Source organism: Uloborus diversus, chromosome 9 (genome assembly GCF_026930045.1).
Source record: "Uloborus diversus isolate 005 chromosome 9, Udiv.v.3.1, whole genome shotgun sequence".
In the NCBI taxonomy this organism is placed as follows: domain Eukaryota; kingdom Metazoa; phylum Arthropoda; class Arachnida; order Araneae; family Uloboridae; genus Uloborus; species Uloborus diversus.
The window spans coordinates 127,470,308-127,490,219 of record NC_072739.1 but is presented as its reverse complement, the minus strand read 5'-3'; the positions used below and the strand labels follow the sequence as shown (position 1 = coordinate 127,490,219).

The 19,912-nt window shown below is 33.5% G+C and overlaps 1 protein-coding gene across 1 annotated transcript; it reads left to right on the top strand.

Annotated features, from left to right (window-relative positions):
• Nucleotides 1-2,205: 2,205 nt before the first annotated feature.
• On the top strand, nucleotides 2,206-16,571 carry LOC129230000 (venom protein 302-like). Its single transcript, XM_054864385.1, has 4 exons — nucleotides 2,206-2,297; nucleotides 10,868-10,929; nucleotides 14,923-15,073; nucleotides 16,100-16,571. Exons 2-4 carry the CDS (start codon nucleotides 10,868-10,870, stop codon nucleotides 16,220-16,222), a joined length of 336 nt encoding a protein of 111 aa, XP_054720360.1. The 5' UTR covers nucleotides 2,206-2,297; the 3' UTR covers nucleotides 16,223-16,571.
• Nucleotides 16,572-19,912: the final 3,341 nt, after the last annotated feature.

Below are 19,912 nucleotides of genomic sequence, written 5' to 3'. Positions count from 1 at the left end.
TGATAAAATTATTCAATATTTTATGTAATTTTTAGCAGTTTTTAGTACTTTTTAGCCCACAGACTCTAAACCAATTGCACCAGAAAAATATTTTTTGTACTAAAATGAAGGAAATTTAATTTTAAGTATGATGAAAAAAAACGTTTTTGCAGATAGAGCAATTTTTGTATTTTTATTAATTTAAAAAAAAAATCTTTCTTTCGCATTTTTTCCTGGGTTTAATTTTTTTTAAACTCATCCCGCAAAAAGTATAAAGGTCTGTTATCTAAAGTTTAACTATGTAATAGTAAAAACATTTCATCCTCTTCAGAAAAAAAGTTTTCAAAAATACGCAATGGTTTTTTTTAAAGTAACTTTTTTAATCTGGAGCGGTTACTGCTAGTTATCAATAGTTACGTTATGGTATAATGCCCGTGATCCGGCTTTGGCCCTTAACCAAGATTTACAGTTCGTAAAATATTTGGTTCAAGTCAAGAATATTGATGAAAATGTTGCAGACAAAAGGCACTATCTAAAATACTTGTCCATCTGTGGTACCTGAACTCAGAGAAGGTTGCATTTTCCTTTTTTGATGACGCTTTAGTAAAAATGATCTAAAAAGCAAAGTAATCGAGACACAAATCGACATCACTTTCAAGAAAGGTTTGCCAATGGAACGTAAGACTTTTACGCTGTTTGAATTCTTTCTTGACATACGTCTTAAGCGGACAACACTAAAATAGTGAATGGCTTCTACAAAATTGTGCTTTCAAAACACACATAATCTCTTTAATCGAGGCACGAATTGACATCTCAAAAAAAAAAAAAAGTTTGCAGATAAGATGGTAAGATTTTTAAGCAGTGTGAAATAATGCAAAATAATGCAAAAAGATGCTTTCAAGTTCATCTATCTCCGTAATCGTGACATAAATCGACATCACTTTTTAAGAAAAATTTCTTAAATTAGTAAGAGCGCAAGATTTTTACGCTCTTTGAGTGCTTTCTTGACGTACGTTTTAAACTAGCAACACTAAAATAGTGAATAGCTTCTACAAAATTATGCTTTCCAAACACATATGAGGCAGTTAGAAGCAAAGGGATGTAAGTGGACATTTTCAAGTTTTGAGTAAAACGCGTTTAAAGAGAAGGTCCTAGGTAGACTTTCATTGAAAAGTGTTCCTAAATCATGCTGTATAGAAGCACCTACCAGTGCTACTAGTACGATCTCTTGCCCCAAGACCGAGAAAAGGTTCACCTATCATTTGTACTGGTTATCTCCAAATTTTTAATTTTGCCACTGCTTCTCAGTGCTCGGTAATCGAGACACGAATTGACATCTCTTCAAAAAAAAAAAAAAAAAAAAAAAACTTTCAAATTTTCCAAATTAATTTGAATTCTGAAATTTTGAATTTAAATTATGGTTTTCGCAATCACGAGTTGCGACAGGACCCTACCCATTGGTTACTACCCCACTCTCTTGATTCTAGAAGCGGTTCCTGTCCCCCCAAGCCTGCCCCTCCTCTTGAACGGTTACGTGTGTATGTGTGTAAGGGTGCGTGTGTGTATGTGTATGTGCATGAGCGTGCGTGTGTCTAGGACATGGACGCCACCAACCAGGAGAGTCGGCTACCGAGGAGTTGCGCCGTAGTCGCGCCTGCAGAGGACGGTGGGGTTGAAAAAGAAACCACAACATCACGGACGGTCAAATGAAAACAATTAGCAATCGTGATTGCTCAAAAGGTGCCAGTGAGATGGTATGATTTTTACGCAGTTTGAATCCTTTCTTGACGTGGGTTTTTAGCGGACGAAACAATAAAATAGTGTGAATGATTTCTTCAAAATTATGCTTTCAAGCACATCTAAGTCTGTAATAGTGACGCAAATCGACATCATTATTAAGAAAGATTTGTTTAGTTAGTAAGAACGCAAGATGTATTTACGTGTGTTTGAATGCTTTCTTGACGCGCGTCTTAAGGATCCAACACTAATAGTGAATGGCTCTCCGTGTTATCAATAGAAATTTAAGAGAGAGAGAAAAAAAAAAGCCTGGGAGAGTTAAATTTTCAGTTGCTTAATTACGTTAAATGTTTGTTTGTGTACGATGTAGCAGCTTTTACGCGAAACCAAACGAAAAATTTTGACGCACGGAAGCCGGAAGAGTGCCTTGTTACACATTTCCTGGAAGTCAGATTCCAGAGGCAAGTGCCTCAATTGCTGAGCTATAAGATTGAGTTCAGAGAGATGTTGTCGCAGGAGACGATAAAACAATTTATTGGGTGTCAGCATTCGAATGCGAGTATCCTGAAAAACATTGACAGGTAAATATTTGTAGGGATTTTTTACCAGAGAAATCTTTTCATTCTGAAGACACTTTCTTTGAAATGTCAAAACTCGTGTCTGCAATTCAACTTTTGTTGTAACTTTGTGTTTTATTGCTTTTTCTTATCTTTGAAATGTGATGACCTTTTATGTTTCCTCTTTTTTATTCATTTTTCACCGACTAGGGTAACGGCACCAATAACAGACATGCTTAAGACATCGTTCTCAGGGTAACTCAATTTTCTGAGTCTTTTAATGCATTTAGACGTTTTAAACTATTTTTCTCTCATGCAACTACATCTCATCTAATGTTTGTCTGCTTCTGGATCCTCTGAATTAGTTTATTCTATTTTTATTTGCTCTATTTCGAAAAAAGGTCCGAACCTTCAGTAACAGACACCAAAAAATCTGATGACATCCAGTAACAAATATAATGACGAAAGGATGCGTAATTTTAAAAAATCCCTTTTTCTCTTAAAAATGTGCAAAAGTTCTTTATTTTTAGAACTAAAGCCTTATTAAATTCAAATGAACATGAAACTACAGCTGAATTCGTGGTGGCGATCCATAACCTTATAACACTGCCTTGTAAATACCAGCTGGCTCATAAAATTCACCCTGATAACACCAGATGGTTGCACCGTATTCATGGCCACAGCAACATCAGTTTTACCCGACAAAAATTCTCATTATTAAAATGTAAACTTACGACTGTCCCTTGTCTGTTACTGGTGCCGTTACCCTAATTCTTCAAAAATCTTTTTGTATTAAAATGCATGTATATATGTCTTTGTACAAATCAATAGTTTGCGTTGGATCTTTGCCAAAATTTGATACAGAGGTTCTTTATTGCTCAGGAATTCTCAGGGAGGGGGGGGGGGTAAAGATCAAGATTCATGGTCGCCACTCTTCACGTGGCGACCTAGTTTGAAAAAGTGGCGACTCAGAAAAAAACTTCCTCAATCACCATCCTCCCCCCTTTTCTAATCACAGATACTCGGATCAGATACACTATGCACCCCAGTTTGATGTGAATCAAAGATTTTTATTTTTCAGATATATTATATGTTAAGATACTAATTAAAAATAAAACATTCCATACATAGTGCGAGTGTTTAATTTTTTTTTACCTTCCAGACACAAATGAAATATGATCCTTTCCAAGGCACTTGATTGCGCGATTTCTAATATGAAATATTTATTTGGAAAATATTACGTAAGAATGGGTTTGGAACTCCCCCTCCCCCCAAAGAAAGGGTATGTGGAAATTTTTCTAACCCCCTCCCCCTCTGTACCCTTACGTAATTAATGAATGACCCCTTGCATTTAATTCTTATTAGCATCTAAAAAAATTACAAGGCAGAAAGACGGAGAACCGGAAAAAAAATCACTCTTGATAATGGAACATCTGCAAGTTCAAGGAAAACCTAGGAAATTTGTGACTACCTCTCTCAATTCTTTGCATTCTCATACGTCAAGGGCATATGATATGCATAGGGGTTTTTTGCATTGAAGAAGCATATAAAAGATGTAACTAAGAGCTTTCGGATTGGCAAAATTCTGTGGAGCTGTAAAACCTGTTGATGTTGATTCCAAAATACTTCATTTGGTCTTTTAAAAAAAAAAAAAAAAAAAAACTTAAACCGCGATCGTCTTTTAGGAACATAAAATTAAAAAAAAAAAAAAAAACAGCGTTGTAACTGGTTATTTATTGTTCTGTGTGTAATGATTTTGCTGAGAAATTGGTTATTGTTAATGTGACGATGGTTGAAATTTGATGAATAGTGACTGTTCTGCAAATATTTTATGAAGGATTGATGTCCAATAATTTTTGAAAGTAAGTCACATCTTTTTTTTTATCGTTCTTTTTTACTGAAACATTCAAAACATTGACGCAGCGATCTTCAACCCGCGACTCGCGGGCCGGAGTTTGAATATATTTGTTTTCTATATTTGCTGGCATTTCGATAACCACTTGCGCATTAAATGGAACTTATCGCGTTTCAATAAACTAGCGAAGAAATTTAAAAAAATTCAATTTTTATTCATTGTATGTTGACAAAAAGGCCTGATAATCATATGTTCTTGCAGTGCACAATAATGACCTTGTTTATGCACCCCCATTACCAAATGCGGTTGAGGAAATCAAGGATCGCACCCATGCAGCATTGACGAACATTGCGTAGAGTAATTTGTCCAACACATTTTGTGGCATCGCACAGTGGTTCAAGGGCGGAAAAAATAGCCATTTTTAAGTTTTAAGATAAAAAATATTTCATGCCATAATTTGTAGTAACTTACTCCACAAGAGTTTTTTGAAAAAAAAAATCGTTTTTACAAAAAAAAGCCGAGATTGTTGAACAATTGTTTTTACTTTTTTCGGACACACGACTTATGATTCAGTTTTCATTCATTCGCTCAATATGGAGGACTAAAATTTAATAAAATTCATTTCTGATTGGTTTTTCACACTCATAGGATGCATATTACATCGTAGTTAAAAATTAAAAAATCATCTACATTAAAAATTATTTAAAATAAAAAAAACATTATTTTCTTAAAAATATAATGAAAAGTATTGTGGAATATACTTTTATCGGCGGCTTCCGGTGGGCTAAAATTTACATATATCAATAGTTTAATCCTTTCTGTAAATGAACAACAACATTTTAGCTGCGACCACCTGCGACTGCAGTCGCGGTAGATGTTTTTGTTTGATCTTCGCTATTTACGAATACCAATTTAGTAAGTTAGAAAATAACTCGTAACGGTATGACGGGGGGTAAATTGCTTTTTTATCAAAGAAATTGGTCATCAAATTTGACATGCTCCAGATTAACGTAAGTCACAGTTTCACTACTTTGCAGGAGAGCCTAAAAACGTTTGTTTACTCACGAACGTTTGTTTCCGAAAGTTGGGGCTTTTGAAACACTCATCAATAAACACAGAGGATTTTTTTAAAAACAGATTTACGTTGTTATGGCTTAATGCGGCGCATTATTCTACATGCAATGCAGTAGTAACCTGAAAATAACAATTTTCGGAACCGTTTGGCTTTAAAGAAGATACATATGAGAAAGAAATTTTTAAAACTCATATAGAATTCTATATAAAAGTTAAATAACCATTCTGTTCATAAAACAATGAAATTAGAAAATCATTAAACGTTTGAAGTTTCTGATTTTTTTTCGAAATCATTCTAGTATAAAGCTGTTCTCAGTTTGTCAAAATTGCCAGAAAATATTGTTCGAATGTATCAATTGTAATAAAAAAACCTTGCGTGTGTGACATACGACTGATTTAATTTCTATTTTTCACTAAAAACAGAAATGAATTTGAACTACAGAGAAACCCCGATTTCACGTTTCTCAGAGGCCTGAATCAAACATAAAATACATAAAATGTGGGAAAACGTCAATTCAAATCCAAAAACATAAAATAATGGAAAACGTAAGATACGAGAAATGTATAAAAAGCAAAAATCAGATAAGGAAACAAAAATAATAATAACGGTTGCTACGATGACGCTTATAAAATGTAAACATGCGATATTTTACGAAAAGAACATTTTTGTACACACCAGTTTAGATCATTCTAACACATTAAGTAACGAATCCGGGCGTTTAGGTTGAAAATTGTCAGTAATAATGAATCATTGAATCCAAAGTAAATACAGCATCTTCCAGAATTGGAACACTTTGCAAAGTTTTCTCCTGGTCTTTATGATAAAGAAAATAGTCTTTCACTATTATTAAGCTCTTAAATGCAGTATTGAAAGAAGAGACAAGTTGTGTTTCCTCTTCTTCTTGTTCATCTTCAGTCCATCAGGTCAGCTACGGATGGAGCAGAAGCGTTTCTGTTTCCATGGATTAACTTTCAACAGAGTGGATTATGTTTAAAAATGCACAGAGGGAAACACTTTTTTTAATTTTAAAACATTTTGTCTCTTTTTTTTAACTGGGGAGGGAAAACGTAAAATGCGGGAAATTCATGAATAACAAACTTTTCATCCGGATTAAATTAATATTATTAGTGTAAGGAAAAACTGGGTACGATGATAAAAAACGTAAAATGTGGGGAAAACGTAGATTCGAGGGACGTAAAATCGGGGTTTCGCAGTGAATACGATCAGCAAGCATGAAGATAAATATTACCATGCAACAATTTTAACAATTTTCCAAAGCATTTTTTGAGAATATTCAAAGTTATTGAATTTTTTCCGCTTTTTTGTCGTTTTGAACCACTGTGCGTAGTCCTGGTAATGGTCATCACTGCTGCATGGATGCGATCACTGAATTCTTCTAACGCTTTTGATTGCGTGGGGAACATAATGCTTGATGCAACAACTTTGCACATATTGTAACCACATATTGAGTACAGAGAAATTACATTTCATTATTCATCCGGACTTTTCTGCAAAAACAGCAGGTTTCTGTCTACATATCTTATCTGATTGAAACACAGGCCAACTTACAGTCCGCGGACCGGATGTGGTCCGCGAAGCCAACCCGTGTGACCCGTTGTTTTGTTTATGTTACAAATCGAAAAGCACGATTAGTGACAATGCCACAAATTTGGAGTAGCTATTAGTTTCTGAAAAACATATGCATTTAATAAAATAAGCATCAAACATCAAAGTAATGATACCAACAATGGGGTCGTTTCCAAAATTTTAAAAGGATTTTTTTCTGAAAGAACATGCTTAAAAACATAGGATCTAACCATTTTTTAAATAATTTGTTTAAGTTTAGTATTTTTAAAAAAATATTTAAATCGTTGCGCTTTCATTGTTTACATTTCTTGCCGGTGACATCACAAATGATGAAATGACATCTGTGTTGCCATTCACAGAGCAAAATATTTAATTCACATCTTTACTCACGTGTATTGGCAACGATATGGCTGATAGCAAGCGTAGAGCGCAATTTTAATTCGCTTCTTGATTATCATAACGTGGGAACGCGGAACAAAATGTGCCAAAGAGCATCATTTGTGACGTCAACAAGACCACGCCTTGTTTGCAAAATCGGACGTTTTAAAAAATTAATTAAAAAAATAACTGTTAGGAAAATGAAAGAATTTTCTGGGTCCATGTTATTTTTTTTTTTGCTCATTATATCAATTTCAGTGACTAGAAGTACTATTTTTGACTGAAGGAAACAACCCCATTATGTTAGTCTTTCCTTTTCTATATTTTCCCATGTTATTAAAAGAGTGAACCATTTTGACATTTTTTCGTGTTCTGGGCCGCCAGAATGAATTTATATGAAATGCGGCATTCGGGCAGAAAAAGGCTTTGGAACCACTGGATTGAAAGAAAATCATCACCATCATCACAGCTGAGGCGCATCAATGTGAGCTGGTTTCAGTCACTGAGTTGGTGTCATATAGATACTGTAAAAACACTTATTTTCGCGAGACTCGTAATCCGACTCAATAGCAAAAATTAAGATTCGTAAAATATTTTTTCACTATGGATTTTTCAATTTTTGGTTTTCTTCATAAAAAAAATCGCGAAATTTTTTGCTCGCGAAATCAGCGATATCGCGAAAATTACGATTCACGAAAATAACTGCTTTCACAGACTCACTAGCTAACGTGAGAGCCCTTAATCTTCATTGTCATATTGGGCATCAATTCATTATGATTCGCGAAACATGCACTGCGAAAATACATATATAAAGCATGAACGTCCAGCTGAACAATATTTAATAGCCGTATTGCATGGGTGCACATTACCCCCAAAGCGAGAGCCAGAGCCCCACCAAAAGGGAAAAAGTAACCCCCTAAAAATTTAAACTGAGCAGTCTGTGCCATGACCTTCCTCCCCTAGTGTGGGGACGGGCACCCCTGTGTACTGAATTAATTAACATATTTCAAAATAAGAGTGCACACTTCCTTGCATGTCAGATGTTGTAGAATTTTACAATAAAGCAATTGGGTTATTCTCCAAAAACCTGTCATTTTCCAATTACAATTTTTTAAAAAATAAAAATGCTTTAAAAAATCCGAAAAAAAAAAACCACTTACTATTTGTTAAGAGCATATTAAAGAAAAAATAGAGGGAACTCTCTTTAACTATGCTACACCCCTCAAAACAGGGGGTCAAATTTTCCAACAGCAGAAGAGTGACAAGTAATAAGTTTCAACAACGGTTATCAAAAATTAATTATAGTAATAAGGAAATAACTATAACCTAAACCCAAAAAGTTTTTATGTATTTCATGACAAAACAAAATCTACGTAAAACCTCCCTTAACGGACACTCCCTAGTAACGAACAATTCTTGGAGTCCCGGTCCTTTAATATAGGTTTTACCATATTATTCACTCTGAATATCTTATACTTCGAATAACGGACAGTTATTTTAACAAATAAATAAATAAATAAATAAATAAATAAATAAAATAAAATAAAATAAAAATAAATAAATAAATAAAATAAAATAAAATAAAAATAAATAAATAAATAAATAAATAAATAAATAAAATAAAATAAAATAAATAAATAAATAAATAAAATTTCAGTTGCTATACTAAAATTCTAAACCAGCAAATCAATAACAATTTTCACATTTAGTTCTATTGTTTGTCATTTCGAATTCTCTAATTTAGAAAAGTATTTACCTAATTCTGTACAGTTGTGCTGTATTTATCTAAGTCAGAAATTTAAAGCAACTCCATATACCTATTCGAACTAGCATTAAAATTAAAAAATGAATAACCAACAAATCCTTTTTTTTTTTTAATATTCGTCTGAACAAGAAAAAAATAATTAGAAAAAAAATATTAAAAAAATGAATTTCTCTACTGCTACATTTTTTACTTATACAGGGTCCATTATGAAAGCATAATGTTATTGTGACGCGATGATAGATGGCAGCACGCTAAAACCGGCTGGGAAATGTGGTGCGGGATATGCCCTTTCAATGCATCCAGTCGTCAGTTGCTTTCGAGCAGTGTGAGCGGAGATAAGTGCCTCCGCTTGAAGTATGTTTTCAACTTTTGTAAGATAACGCAATGGAGCGTTCGCTTGAACAATGATACGCCATAAAGTTTTGCGTGAGGTTTGGAAAAAATGCAACCGAAACATTCCAGATGCTGCAAGAAGCCTTCAAGGACGATTGCATTTCAAGATCACAGTCTGGGAAGTGGCACAAGGCATTCAAAGAGAGCCAGGAGGAGGTCGCCGACGAACCCCGTTATGGATGTCCCCCCCCCCCCCGGTGATCCCTCACCCACCTTACAGTCCCTACTTAGCTTCATGTGACTTCTTTCTGTTTCCGCGACTCAAGAGAGAGAGAGAGAGAGAGAGAGAGAAGAAAGGAAAACATCCAACACCATGTTACAACGTTCCTGAGAGGCATTCCCTTGTAAGAGTTTCAGGGTGCCTTTCAGGCGTAGCAAACACGTCTCCGCAAGTGTATTGATGCAGGAGGAATGTATTTTGAAGAATATTGAACATTTGTACAAATTACGATCAATAAATAAATTTTGCCAGTAAATGCTCATTACTTTCATAATAGACCCTGTAGTTTGCCAAATTCAGTTTTTTTTTTAAAATCATAATCTTATTTTCTTATTAATGTTTTGGAATTAAATTTGTATTACCAGTGCGTTATAAATAATGTTAGAAGTGACTTTTTTTTGCGCTAGGAGTATGACGTTTGGGGCCAGGAGTATGACATTTTTTGCGCCAGGAGAATGATTTTTCTTGTAATTTTCCTGTTAATTAAGCCAAGCTTATAATTAAAGCAAATAATGTTATTTTTCTACTCTAACCTCTTAATTCAACTACACAGTATGAGTAGAATTATTATTTTTTCTCTTATTTAACACAAAAATGTTGTCCAGGAGATTGGTAGCAAAAATGTTACATACCCAATTTTGAACTTCAAAGTTTTATTAAGAACATCAGACAAATCAAATTAACAAAATACTCAAGGAATTCAACAAAATAGTGATAATGCACAGTGTTGTAGTACAGCAAACTAAAAATTACTTCTTTTAACCTATAATAATTGAACTCATTCCTAGAACAGGAGAATGACATGAAACCAGGGGACAAACTTCAAAATCATGTACCTCGATTATTTTAATAATAAAATTTATTTAAAGAATATTATTTTACACCTGTAAGTATGCGTAATTTAGTACTACAAATTAAATTTGTGGAATGTTGAAAAATAATTTTTAAATTATTTATGTATATTTGAGAAACGAATGGAGACACGCCAAAAGAGTGATTTTCTGATTATTCAAAACATTTTCTAGGAAAAAATAAATGAGTTATTGTTTTAAGAAAAATGGAATAACATCGAAAAAGTTATTTCTAACTATTAAAAAATATATTTAAAAAAAACTCTAGATCAAACAATCCTTGTGTTAGGCTTCTATGACATATTATTTTTAGGATTTTGGAGAATCACCCACCTGCAAACTAATTACGTAAGGACATGAAAACACCTTCCTTCCGGCAATCACTATATCCCGTAAGCTCGTTTTCCTTTTAGATTGTAAGATTTTTGTTGAACATTGTATTCTTCTACAGAAATTGTTTTTTATTTCAGATGACGATGTTGGTCTCACTCTTAATCTGTGTTGCTATATTGTCAGCTGCGTCTACTGTCAAGTAAGCCTCTTAATCTTCAGGCATTTTAAATAGTACTTGTGTAGGGTAGACCGACCAGGGAATCAACAGTTAAATCCGATTTAATTTTAAATAACAGAATTTAAAAAAAAAAAAAAAAACGATCTGATGTGTGCATCACATGGCTTCCTTTTACTCCAATTTAAAGATAATAGTGCCTCGGAGTGCGCAAAGAAACACTTTAAATATTTTCACCCCAAGTTTGTTGCGATCCGAGAAAAAAAAACGTTTTATACAGATAACTTTTCGCAATATTGGCAGTTTTAATGTGACTCAATTGTTAACTCTCTAAATATGGCCAAATTAAAACCAGATTTTAAAAAAAGAAAAAAAAAAAAGAACGCCAAATTCGTCGCAAAGTTGGCGACAAAACTTGACGACCAAAAGCTTGGCGATGTATTGCCAAGTGTTTGTCAAATTATAGCACCGCTTGAGTTTACATTGAAATTAACAATGATTTTACCCCAAAAGGTGTAAAAGAATCCCTTTGGAACATTCGAATGCAACCAAAAGAGAAGGTATAGAACTAGACCCCACTTGGAGTCTATGTACCAAATTTCAGCTTTCTAGGACATACCGTTCTTGAGTTATGCGAGATACATAGACACATACACACATACGCACATACATACGTACATACGGACATCACGAGAAAACTCGTTGTAATTAACTCGGGGATCGTCAAAATGGATTCTTCAGGTGTCTATACGATCTTAGGCATGTGTCCAGGTGTGGTCGAGTTGAAAAAAAAAAAAAATCAATATTTATTCGGGGGCGAGCAAAATGGAAATTAAGGCCGATTTTTGAGTGTAATTTTTTTCGCGAATACAATACTTCCTTTTTTGTAAAAGGAAGTAAAAACAAGTAGCTACTTTTCAAAATGCACTCAAAAGGAGAAAATAACTTTTCTGGGTCGGAAAGGACAATTCAAATGTTCCTGTAGTTTTCAAAAATCCCAAGAAAATAAATGACACCACAAACGAAGAAAAGTGCTGTTAATCATTTAATTGGGGAAATTACATGAAATGTGCTGTTTTCCACCCTAACCGAAATACGAGTAATAACTTCATTTTAGACTGGGGTTATTTCCTTCAGTCAAAAGTAGTAGTTTTTGTCACTAAAATTGATAAAATTAGCAAAAAAAAAAAAAAAAACATAGACCCAGAAAATATTTTCATTTTCCCAACAGTTATTTTTTAATTAATTTTTTAGAATGTCCGATTTTTGAAACAAGGCGTGGTCTTGATGACGTCACAAATGATGCACTTTGCCGCACCTTTCTACTGCGTTTCCACGTTATGATAATCAAGCAGCGAATTTAATATTGCGCTCTACGCTTGCTATCAACCATATCGTTGCCAATACGCGTGAGTAAAGATGCGAATTAAATATTTTGCTCTGTGAAAGGCAACACAGAATGGCATTTCATTATTTGTGATGTCATCGGACAGAAGCATAAACATTGAAAGCGCGCCGATTTAAGTTTTTTTTTAAATATTAAACTTAAACGAATTATTTAAAAAATGGTCAGATCCTATGTTTTTAAGCATGCTCTTTTAGAAAAAAAATACTCTTAAAATTTTGGAAACGACCCCATTTTAATTTTTCAGACTTACGTTGTAGCTTAAGATTAGGTAAATCACCATTGAACTGTTAGCCAAAAATTTGGTTATCGGGAACAACTTTGTTTTTTTATCAAGATAACGATGAGGAGCACTCGGTTTCAACGTTTGATTCTAGTGCCTCAAAAATTGTCCTAAAGTTTATAAAATACCACTTGAATCTCCAGATTTGAACTTAATGTAACATATTTAGATATATCTGGAGGCTAGATTGCGAAAATACGGCTTTGAAACGAAAATAGAGCTAGAAACAGTAAGACTCTCGAAGTGTGGTTGAACACTTACTCAGAAATTACGCAAAAAAATAAAGAAAAAAGATTGAAACCTATTCCCAGACGTTTAAAAAGTGTTGTTGATACTGCATGATATTCTATTAAATAATAAAAAAGTTAGATTATTCAATTATTTATAGAAATTTTTTAAAGTGTACAAAGACTTTTGTGAGATAAAATTTAAGGCACTTTTTAGTTTTTGATTTTCAAAAAAATAAGTTTTAATATTTTTTTAAAAAAATTCATGTAGTTTTGTTGAAAATTGATCATAGATCTTATAATAAAATACCTTTTCCGAAATATTAATTCCAACAAATGGATAGGGTCCTACTTCATTGAAAGTCGTAAGTATCAGGGGCGCAACCAGAAAATATTTTTAGGCCTGGGGGGCACATTTTTTTTTACAACACTCTATCAGCGTTCTCTCTCTTTCTTTACAGCAATATATATTTATTATTATTATTAATATTATTTAGTAAAATTCCTTAAAATTGTATAAGTTTTGCAATTTATTCAAAAACTGTTGCAAAATCATTAATTGTTCTTATGTCAGAATTGAAATCACGTTAAGAATAAACTTTAAAGTCCTTGAAACAACAGTATGGCGGTAAGATGTTCAAATTAATAAATGGAAATCAATACTTGTTATTACTTCGTTTACTATATTAATGAAATAAATCAAAATGCACACGAATTTTCATCACCAAAAGCTCTGAACTATTCATATTTTTAAGATCATTGAAGGAAAGAAAAAAAAAGGAACACGTTAAAATGGCATGAAATCACTTAAAAATACAACAAAATAATCAATAAAATCACTTACACTTGATGAGTCCTAAATATCCACATTGCATATGTACGCTTATAAAATTGTCTTATTGTCTACAATACAAAGTTTAACTGTCGTTGTTTCTTGGTTAGTTCTTCAATAACTGCATCTGGTTCTACAACTGTATCTTGGTTGATACAAAGCTGTGCTAATCCATTTAAGCGTTCTTGCATCATTGTGCTTCTTAAATAGGACTTGAGACGGCGCAATGTTTAAAACGATTGCTCCGCGGTAGCAGAAGAAATAGGCAGTGTTATGAACGATGAGTTCCTAACTACAGAAAAAATAAATGCCGAAAAGGAGAGAGGGGGAAGTTTTAAATGACCTCTCGGTCGTCCCTGCTTACTTTGGAACCACTTCGTTTTCTCCAAGCGCGTTCATCTTCGTTCGAATAAAAAATATAAAAAAAAGAGTATTTTTTTGAAAATTGTTCAAATTAGCGTTCTGGGGGGGGCACGGACTCTGTGCCCCCCTCTGGTTGCGCCCCAGGTAGGTATACTAACACTTTTGGGAGCCACTGTCACTGTAGTTACATACATAGGTACATACGCTCAGTTTATAATTATATAAGATTATTCAACAATGACCGTGATTAACAATGAATTTCCAATGGGGTCGTTTCCGAAATGTATTTTTTTTTTCTGAAAGAACATGCTTAAAAGCATAGGTTTTGACGATTTTTTTAAAATAATTTGACAAAGTTTAATATTAAAAAATATATATTTTTTAATCAGTGCGCACTCAATTTCTTTTTTTACGCTTTTGCACATGACATCACAAGTGATGAAATGCCATTCACTGATGCCATTAGCGCAGAGCGCAATATTTAATTCGCTTCTTTATTCACATGGGCTGGCAACGATATGGTTGATAGCAAGCGTAGAGCGTAATATTCAATTCGCTTCTGAATTATCATAAGCAAGAAACGCAGTAGACAGCTAGCGTCAGCATTCAGCGCGCCAGTAGAATAGCGCACGAAAGTTCATCACTTGTGACGTCATAAAGAGCACGCCTTAGTTAAAAAAGGGCACACTTAAAAAAAATAATCAGAAAGTTAAACGTTTTGAAACTAAAAGTTTTTCCTCGCTACATGTTATTATTTTTTTTCTCTTTTTGCTCATTCTATCAACTTCAGTAACTAAAGTAGTACTTTTGACTGATGGAAACGACTTCATTGAAGACTTACCTGCATTTTACTCACATTACCATTTTATAAAATTTGTGACAATATTTTCATTTATTATAACCATAGGTGTACGGAAGAAGTGTCATTCGACGACGACGATGACACAGAACTATTGTGTGAGGGCATAGATTGCGAAGACTATGAGTGTCCTGATACAGATGAATGTCTACATGGGACAGTGCAGGATGTTTGTCGCTGCTGCAACGTCTGCGCTAAGGTTTATAATTTTTCTCAACCTATGGATATTTAGAGCTATTCTGCCAACGGCATTTTTGTCATCTATTGTACGTTAGTTTTATTGTACAGGCACAGGCGGCTCGTACAGGGATTGATTTATTTCACGATATCAAACACTCAAAATTCCAAATAAGTGGAATAATTGTCTCCTGTTATTCCTTGACAATGTAACTTTTAATTGAAACGTGTTTTTCAGACCCCTTGTTTTCAGACTTGAGGAATATTTTTTATATGAAATAAAAGGGAATAAAAAATGTGATTGATGCTACCTCCGCGTATACCATCAGTCCCATTTTTTATTCCCCTTTTTTTCACTTAAAATAAAATTCCTCAAGTCTGGAAACAAGGGTGTGGGCCATAATGTACCATATCATGATAGTTTAGATCAATTTCCAAAGAAATATCAACTAGCAACTATCAAAGGGACCTCTGACCCTCATACTATGACGGACTGCGTGCCAGGCGCCTTACCTTCAGAAGACAACATAATAGATGGTGGTGCCATCTATGGACAGTTCGAGAATTTAGAACCAGGCCAGGAGCCGAATAACTTTCTGGTCTGGCACCCCCAGAGGTATCGTTTCACTCGGAGGACATTGTGACCACGAGCATATTTAACGTCGCCCAGTCACCATTAATGACGACGGTGGATCTTCGACCAGTGAGGATTGAACTCGAGACCCTCCGGCCCCAAGTCCAATGCCTTACCCATCAGGCCACCATGTTCCTCCAAAGAAATAAAATTTAATTTCTAAAGAGTATACTGTATTTGAAAGTTAAAAATATAGTTAAATTGTAGTGTCAGTCACCGTGGAATGACCCTTGACCGTTTACTCGTCCGCGATAAACTAAACTCCGCTTTCGAGAAGTCGGGCCGAAGTGCCATTTTGTTCTGAACGCATAATACGTTAGTTACACTTGCACATTGATAACTGTTTGTAACAAGTTTCAATTTTTCTAAAACAACATTTTTTTTTTAAATTTCTTATGAATTATTTATTTTTAGGGTCCAGGAGAACAATGCGGTGGCTTTTTGAATTTGGCTGGATTGTGCACCGAAGGATATTATTGCCATCCACACCCCAAGTACCCCCAACACCCTGGAATCTGCGCCCCCCAGTTCGTGTGACACAATGCAAAAGCTTGAAGTTTTTGAACAAATTTGATCATTCCTCATCGATAAAACAATAAAGTGCTGGTAATTTGTCACACGACTGCATTTTTGAACTTGTTACACTTCCAATTCTTATGAAAGATGAGTGGAGTTGAGCTGTTATATGCTTTTTATTTGGACTGATGTGGAGCAGGGGATACTTCGTGTCCCTCCCCCATCGTTCAAACAAGTTCAGCTGTTTGGATTTAATGGCGATGAATATTTCATATGATGATATATTTACTTGCGTCGGAAATGTGTTGTGATATAACAGAAACATGTGCGTTCTTGTATACAAAATGTGAGAACTTTCTTCTTGAATAAATTTTTTTTCCACAAATTTAAAGTGAAAAATTAAATATAGTTTTTTTTTTTTTGCTAAAAAGAACAGAAACCTGCGTATAAAGTAACCTGCTCATAAAACAAATATTTTTGCAAAAGAATCTGAAGATTATCTTCTTTGCTAACAATAAAGCTGAAAGTCTGGATCTCTGACTGGATTAGGGATTGCAATTCCGGACGAAAAATTCAATACCGGTATTATTCAGTATTTTTTTAACGTGATACCGGAATACCGGTATTAGAAATTTCCCAATAAACCATTAAAAACATAATATCGTTGCCATATTTTATTATTTTGTGCAAAAAATGCATGATTAACTTATTGTGAACACATATAAAATGAAGAAACAAATATCATAACAAAAAACCAATAATAGCAAGAAACACAATGCATTCTATTTAATAGCCCGGAACTCATTTTAGTGAACATTTCCTGCAGTTGAAAATATTCTTTCTGAATCCACAACGGCCGGTCGTACTGTTAGTAATGCGCGATACATCTCCTGTATTTGCCTGGAAGTCTTCAAATTATTCGGTTTTAACTTGTTAGTTTTGAAGAAGTCATTTTTGTGAGTGTGGATGTTTCTTTTGTATTGCGGGTAGTTTTTTTTAATATTTATTATTGATAGCTAATTGTATGTGCTTCGAGCGACAATTCTTTTCCAGCATTAACATCATCTTCAATCATTTCCTCTTGGTCAGAATAGATTTGTGTCTGATTTTTATTAATCCTTTGGTTTGAAATTTAGGATGTATTTGATCTTGTTAAATTCTTTTTTTTTTCGTTTTCTTTTCGAAATTCTTTACTTTTGTAAACATCCAAAAATATGTTTCAACTGATTATGCCTTACCTCTTTGTTAGTTTAAGGCATTATAAATATTATCTTCTTTGGTTGGTTTATTTAATTTTAATGGAGCAAAAGCCCTTGAGGGCTATACTGCGCCAAACGATTCATTATTTTATACTTTTTATTTTTTTATTCAAGTTCGTTAAGTTAAGAAATGATAAAAGTAAACTTATTTTGAATTAAAAGCCATAAAACTTCAAGTGGTATAAAATATAAAGTCGTTAAAAACATGTGAACATTTAGAAAAGATAGATTAAACTATATCTTGGGATTGTTTTTTTTTTTTTTTTGAAAAATACAAAAAGGACAAAATCACATAGATAAAAACATTAAATTAAAAGAGAGAAACCTATCTCCCAGAGGAAGGAGTATAAATTGTGATGGGGTGAGTTCCCAAGCAAAATCTTCAAAGATGGATTAAAATCATTAAAATATTTAAAGCGAATTTGATTAAAATATGGGCAGAAACTTAAAATATGTAACACTGATCCACATTACATGTAATGCACGGTGGAGCTGGTTCGCATATGAGGTATTTATGTGTGAACCTACTGTGTCCAATGCGAAGTCGAGCTAGTAAAACTTGTTTAGCTTTTCTGCGGTCACTTGATCATTAATTATTGTAGCAAAGCCTACGTGATCACTCGCTTTTGACCCGTCAGTGAAAATGGAATTGTATTCAGAATATTTGCTTTTTATGTCATAAAAGATTTGTTGGTAAGCTGTACTGGGAGTATTTTCTTTGGAGAATTTATCCAGGTTTTTGTAGATGTAATTACTTCACAACAAGGTTTAATTGGTTCTGTTGTGCTGAGGGTTTTGAAATCCTATAGCTGCAGGTCTGAGAGCACCCGATGCATTCGTATCCCAAATGTTGGGGTCATCGAAGGACGGTGTAGAAATAAAATAATAAAAGATGGATTAAAAATATGGAGATGTAGTGGGTGATTGGTGCAAGGTTTTGTTTTAAAGTAAAAATTCAAAGAAAGTTTGAGACGTCTTGTTTGGAATGAAGCTGATTCGCTTTTGTTATTTTTCTATTTCAATTTTAAGAAAATTTTACCGAACAAATTATTTTTCCGTGGACGAGCGCAAATTACCACGTTTTCGTAATAAGGATAGGTAACAAGAAAATATGCTTTAACTTTCAAAAGCTTTCATCTCAAATAAATTTTATACCGAAAAAACTTTAAAATAAAATATAAAAAATGTTTTTTAATTCTAAAGCCTGTTTCTATAAGCTTGGATCGTACTAAAAAGTATGAAATAAACTAAGTATGTGATTTCTTGATTGCTACACCCAAAAAATTGAAGTTGATCTTAATATATATATATATATGTTTACATTAACTCTAAAGCTGCCAATAAATTTAAAATTAAAAGTTTGAAAGAAGAAATATAGGCGGTATAGTAAAAGCTATTCATACAAAACTGTATACCGCCAATTTCTACGCTCAAATTTTTAATTTTAAATCTAGTGGCAGCTTTAGAATAAACATAAGCATACCTATATTAAGTTCAACTTCAATTTTCGGTTGTTGCAATCAAGAAATCATATACTTAGTTTATTTCATACTTTTTAGTATTATCCAAGCTTATAGAAATAGACTTTAGAATTTATATATATATATATATATATATATATATATATATATATATATATATTATTTTGTTAACCTTTATCTTAGCCTCTATTCTTTAATTTAAAAGATCTCTCACTCATCGCATCAATGTGTCCATCCAGAATTTTGTCGGAGTTTTTATGAAAACCCGAGATTGAAAGCCACTTTAGCCCAATATAAAAATTAGTGATGCATCAATAGAATCAATGTGCAAGTGCATAGAAGTGTTTACTCTCCTGGTCTACTTGAATATTTCACTTTTAACATCCCTAATAGATACATATTTTATTTTATGTTTTATTTATTTATTTATTTTTTTAACTTGCAGACATTATTTAGTTTAATTGTAGTTTTTTTTGTCATTCGATGCTTTGTTGCACGTGTTCACTGGATTGGTGTGAAGAAAAGCAAAATTTTTTGCTTCGAATCGCCATAGGAAGGAAAAGTTGCAATGAGTGAAAACTAAAGAGAGGAAAAAAAAAACGATTATACGGAATTAGAACAGGGAAATTAGGTTAAAAAACAGGCTATAAAACGCTCCTCCATCACCCAACATTGCTGGTCCTGCAATCAAAATTTCGATCTTTCTTCAGTTAAAATTATTCATGGTTATTCTTCCACTTTCGATTTAGATTTTAGGGAATCTTACTACATCTACTAAAAATTGGACTTGAGTGGTTTAGGATTTGTTGAGCACGCCCCCTTTTTCTAATGTATGACTGGAAATCTTTCCATTAAAAAACTTTTTTGTCCGTGACGTTTTTCCTAAGTGCAGATGTCCTTGTCGTTTTGATGACGTAACGTTTCCGGTTCTGGTCACTTCTGGTTTATTTACTCTTTCACATCTTGTTCAC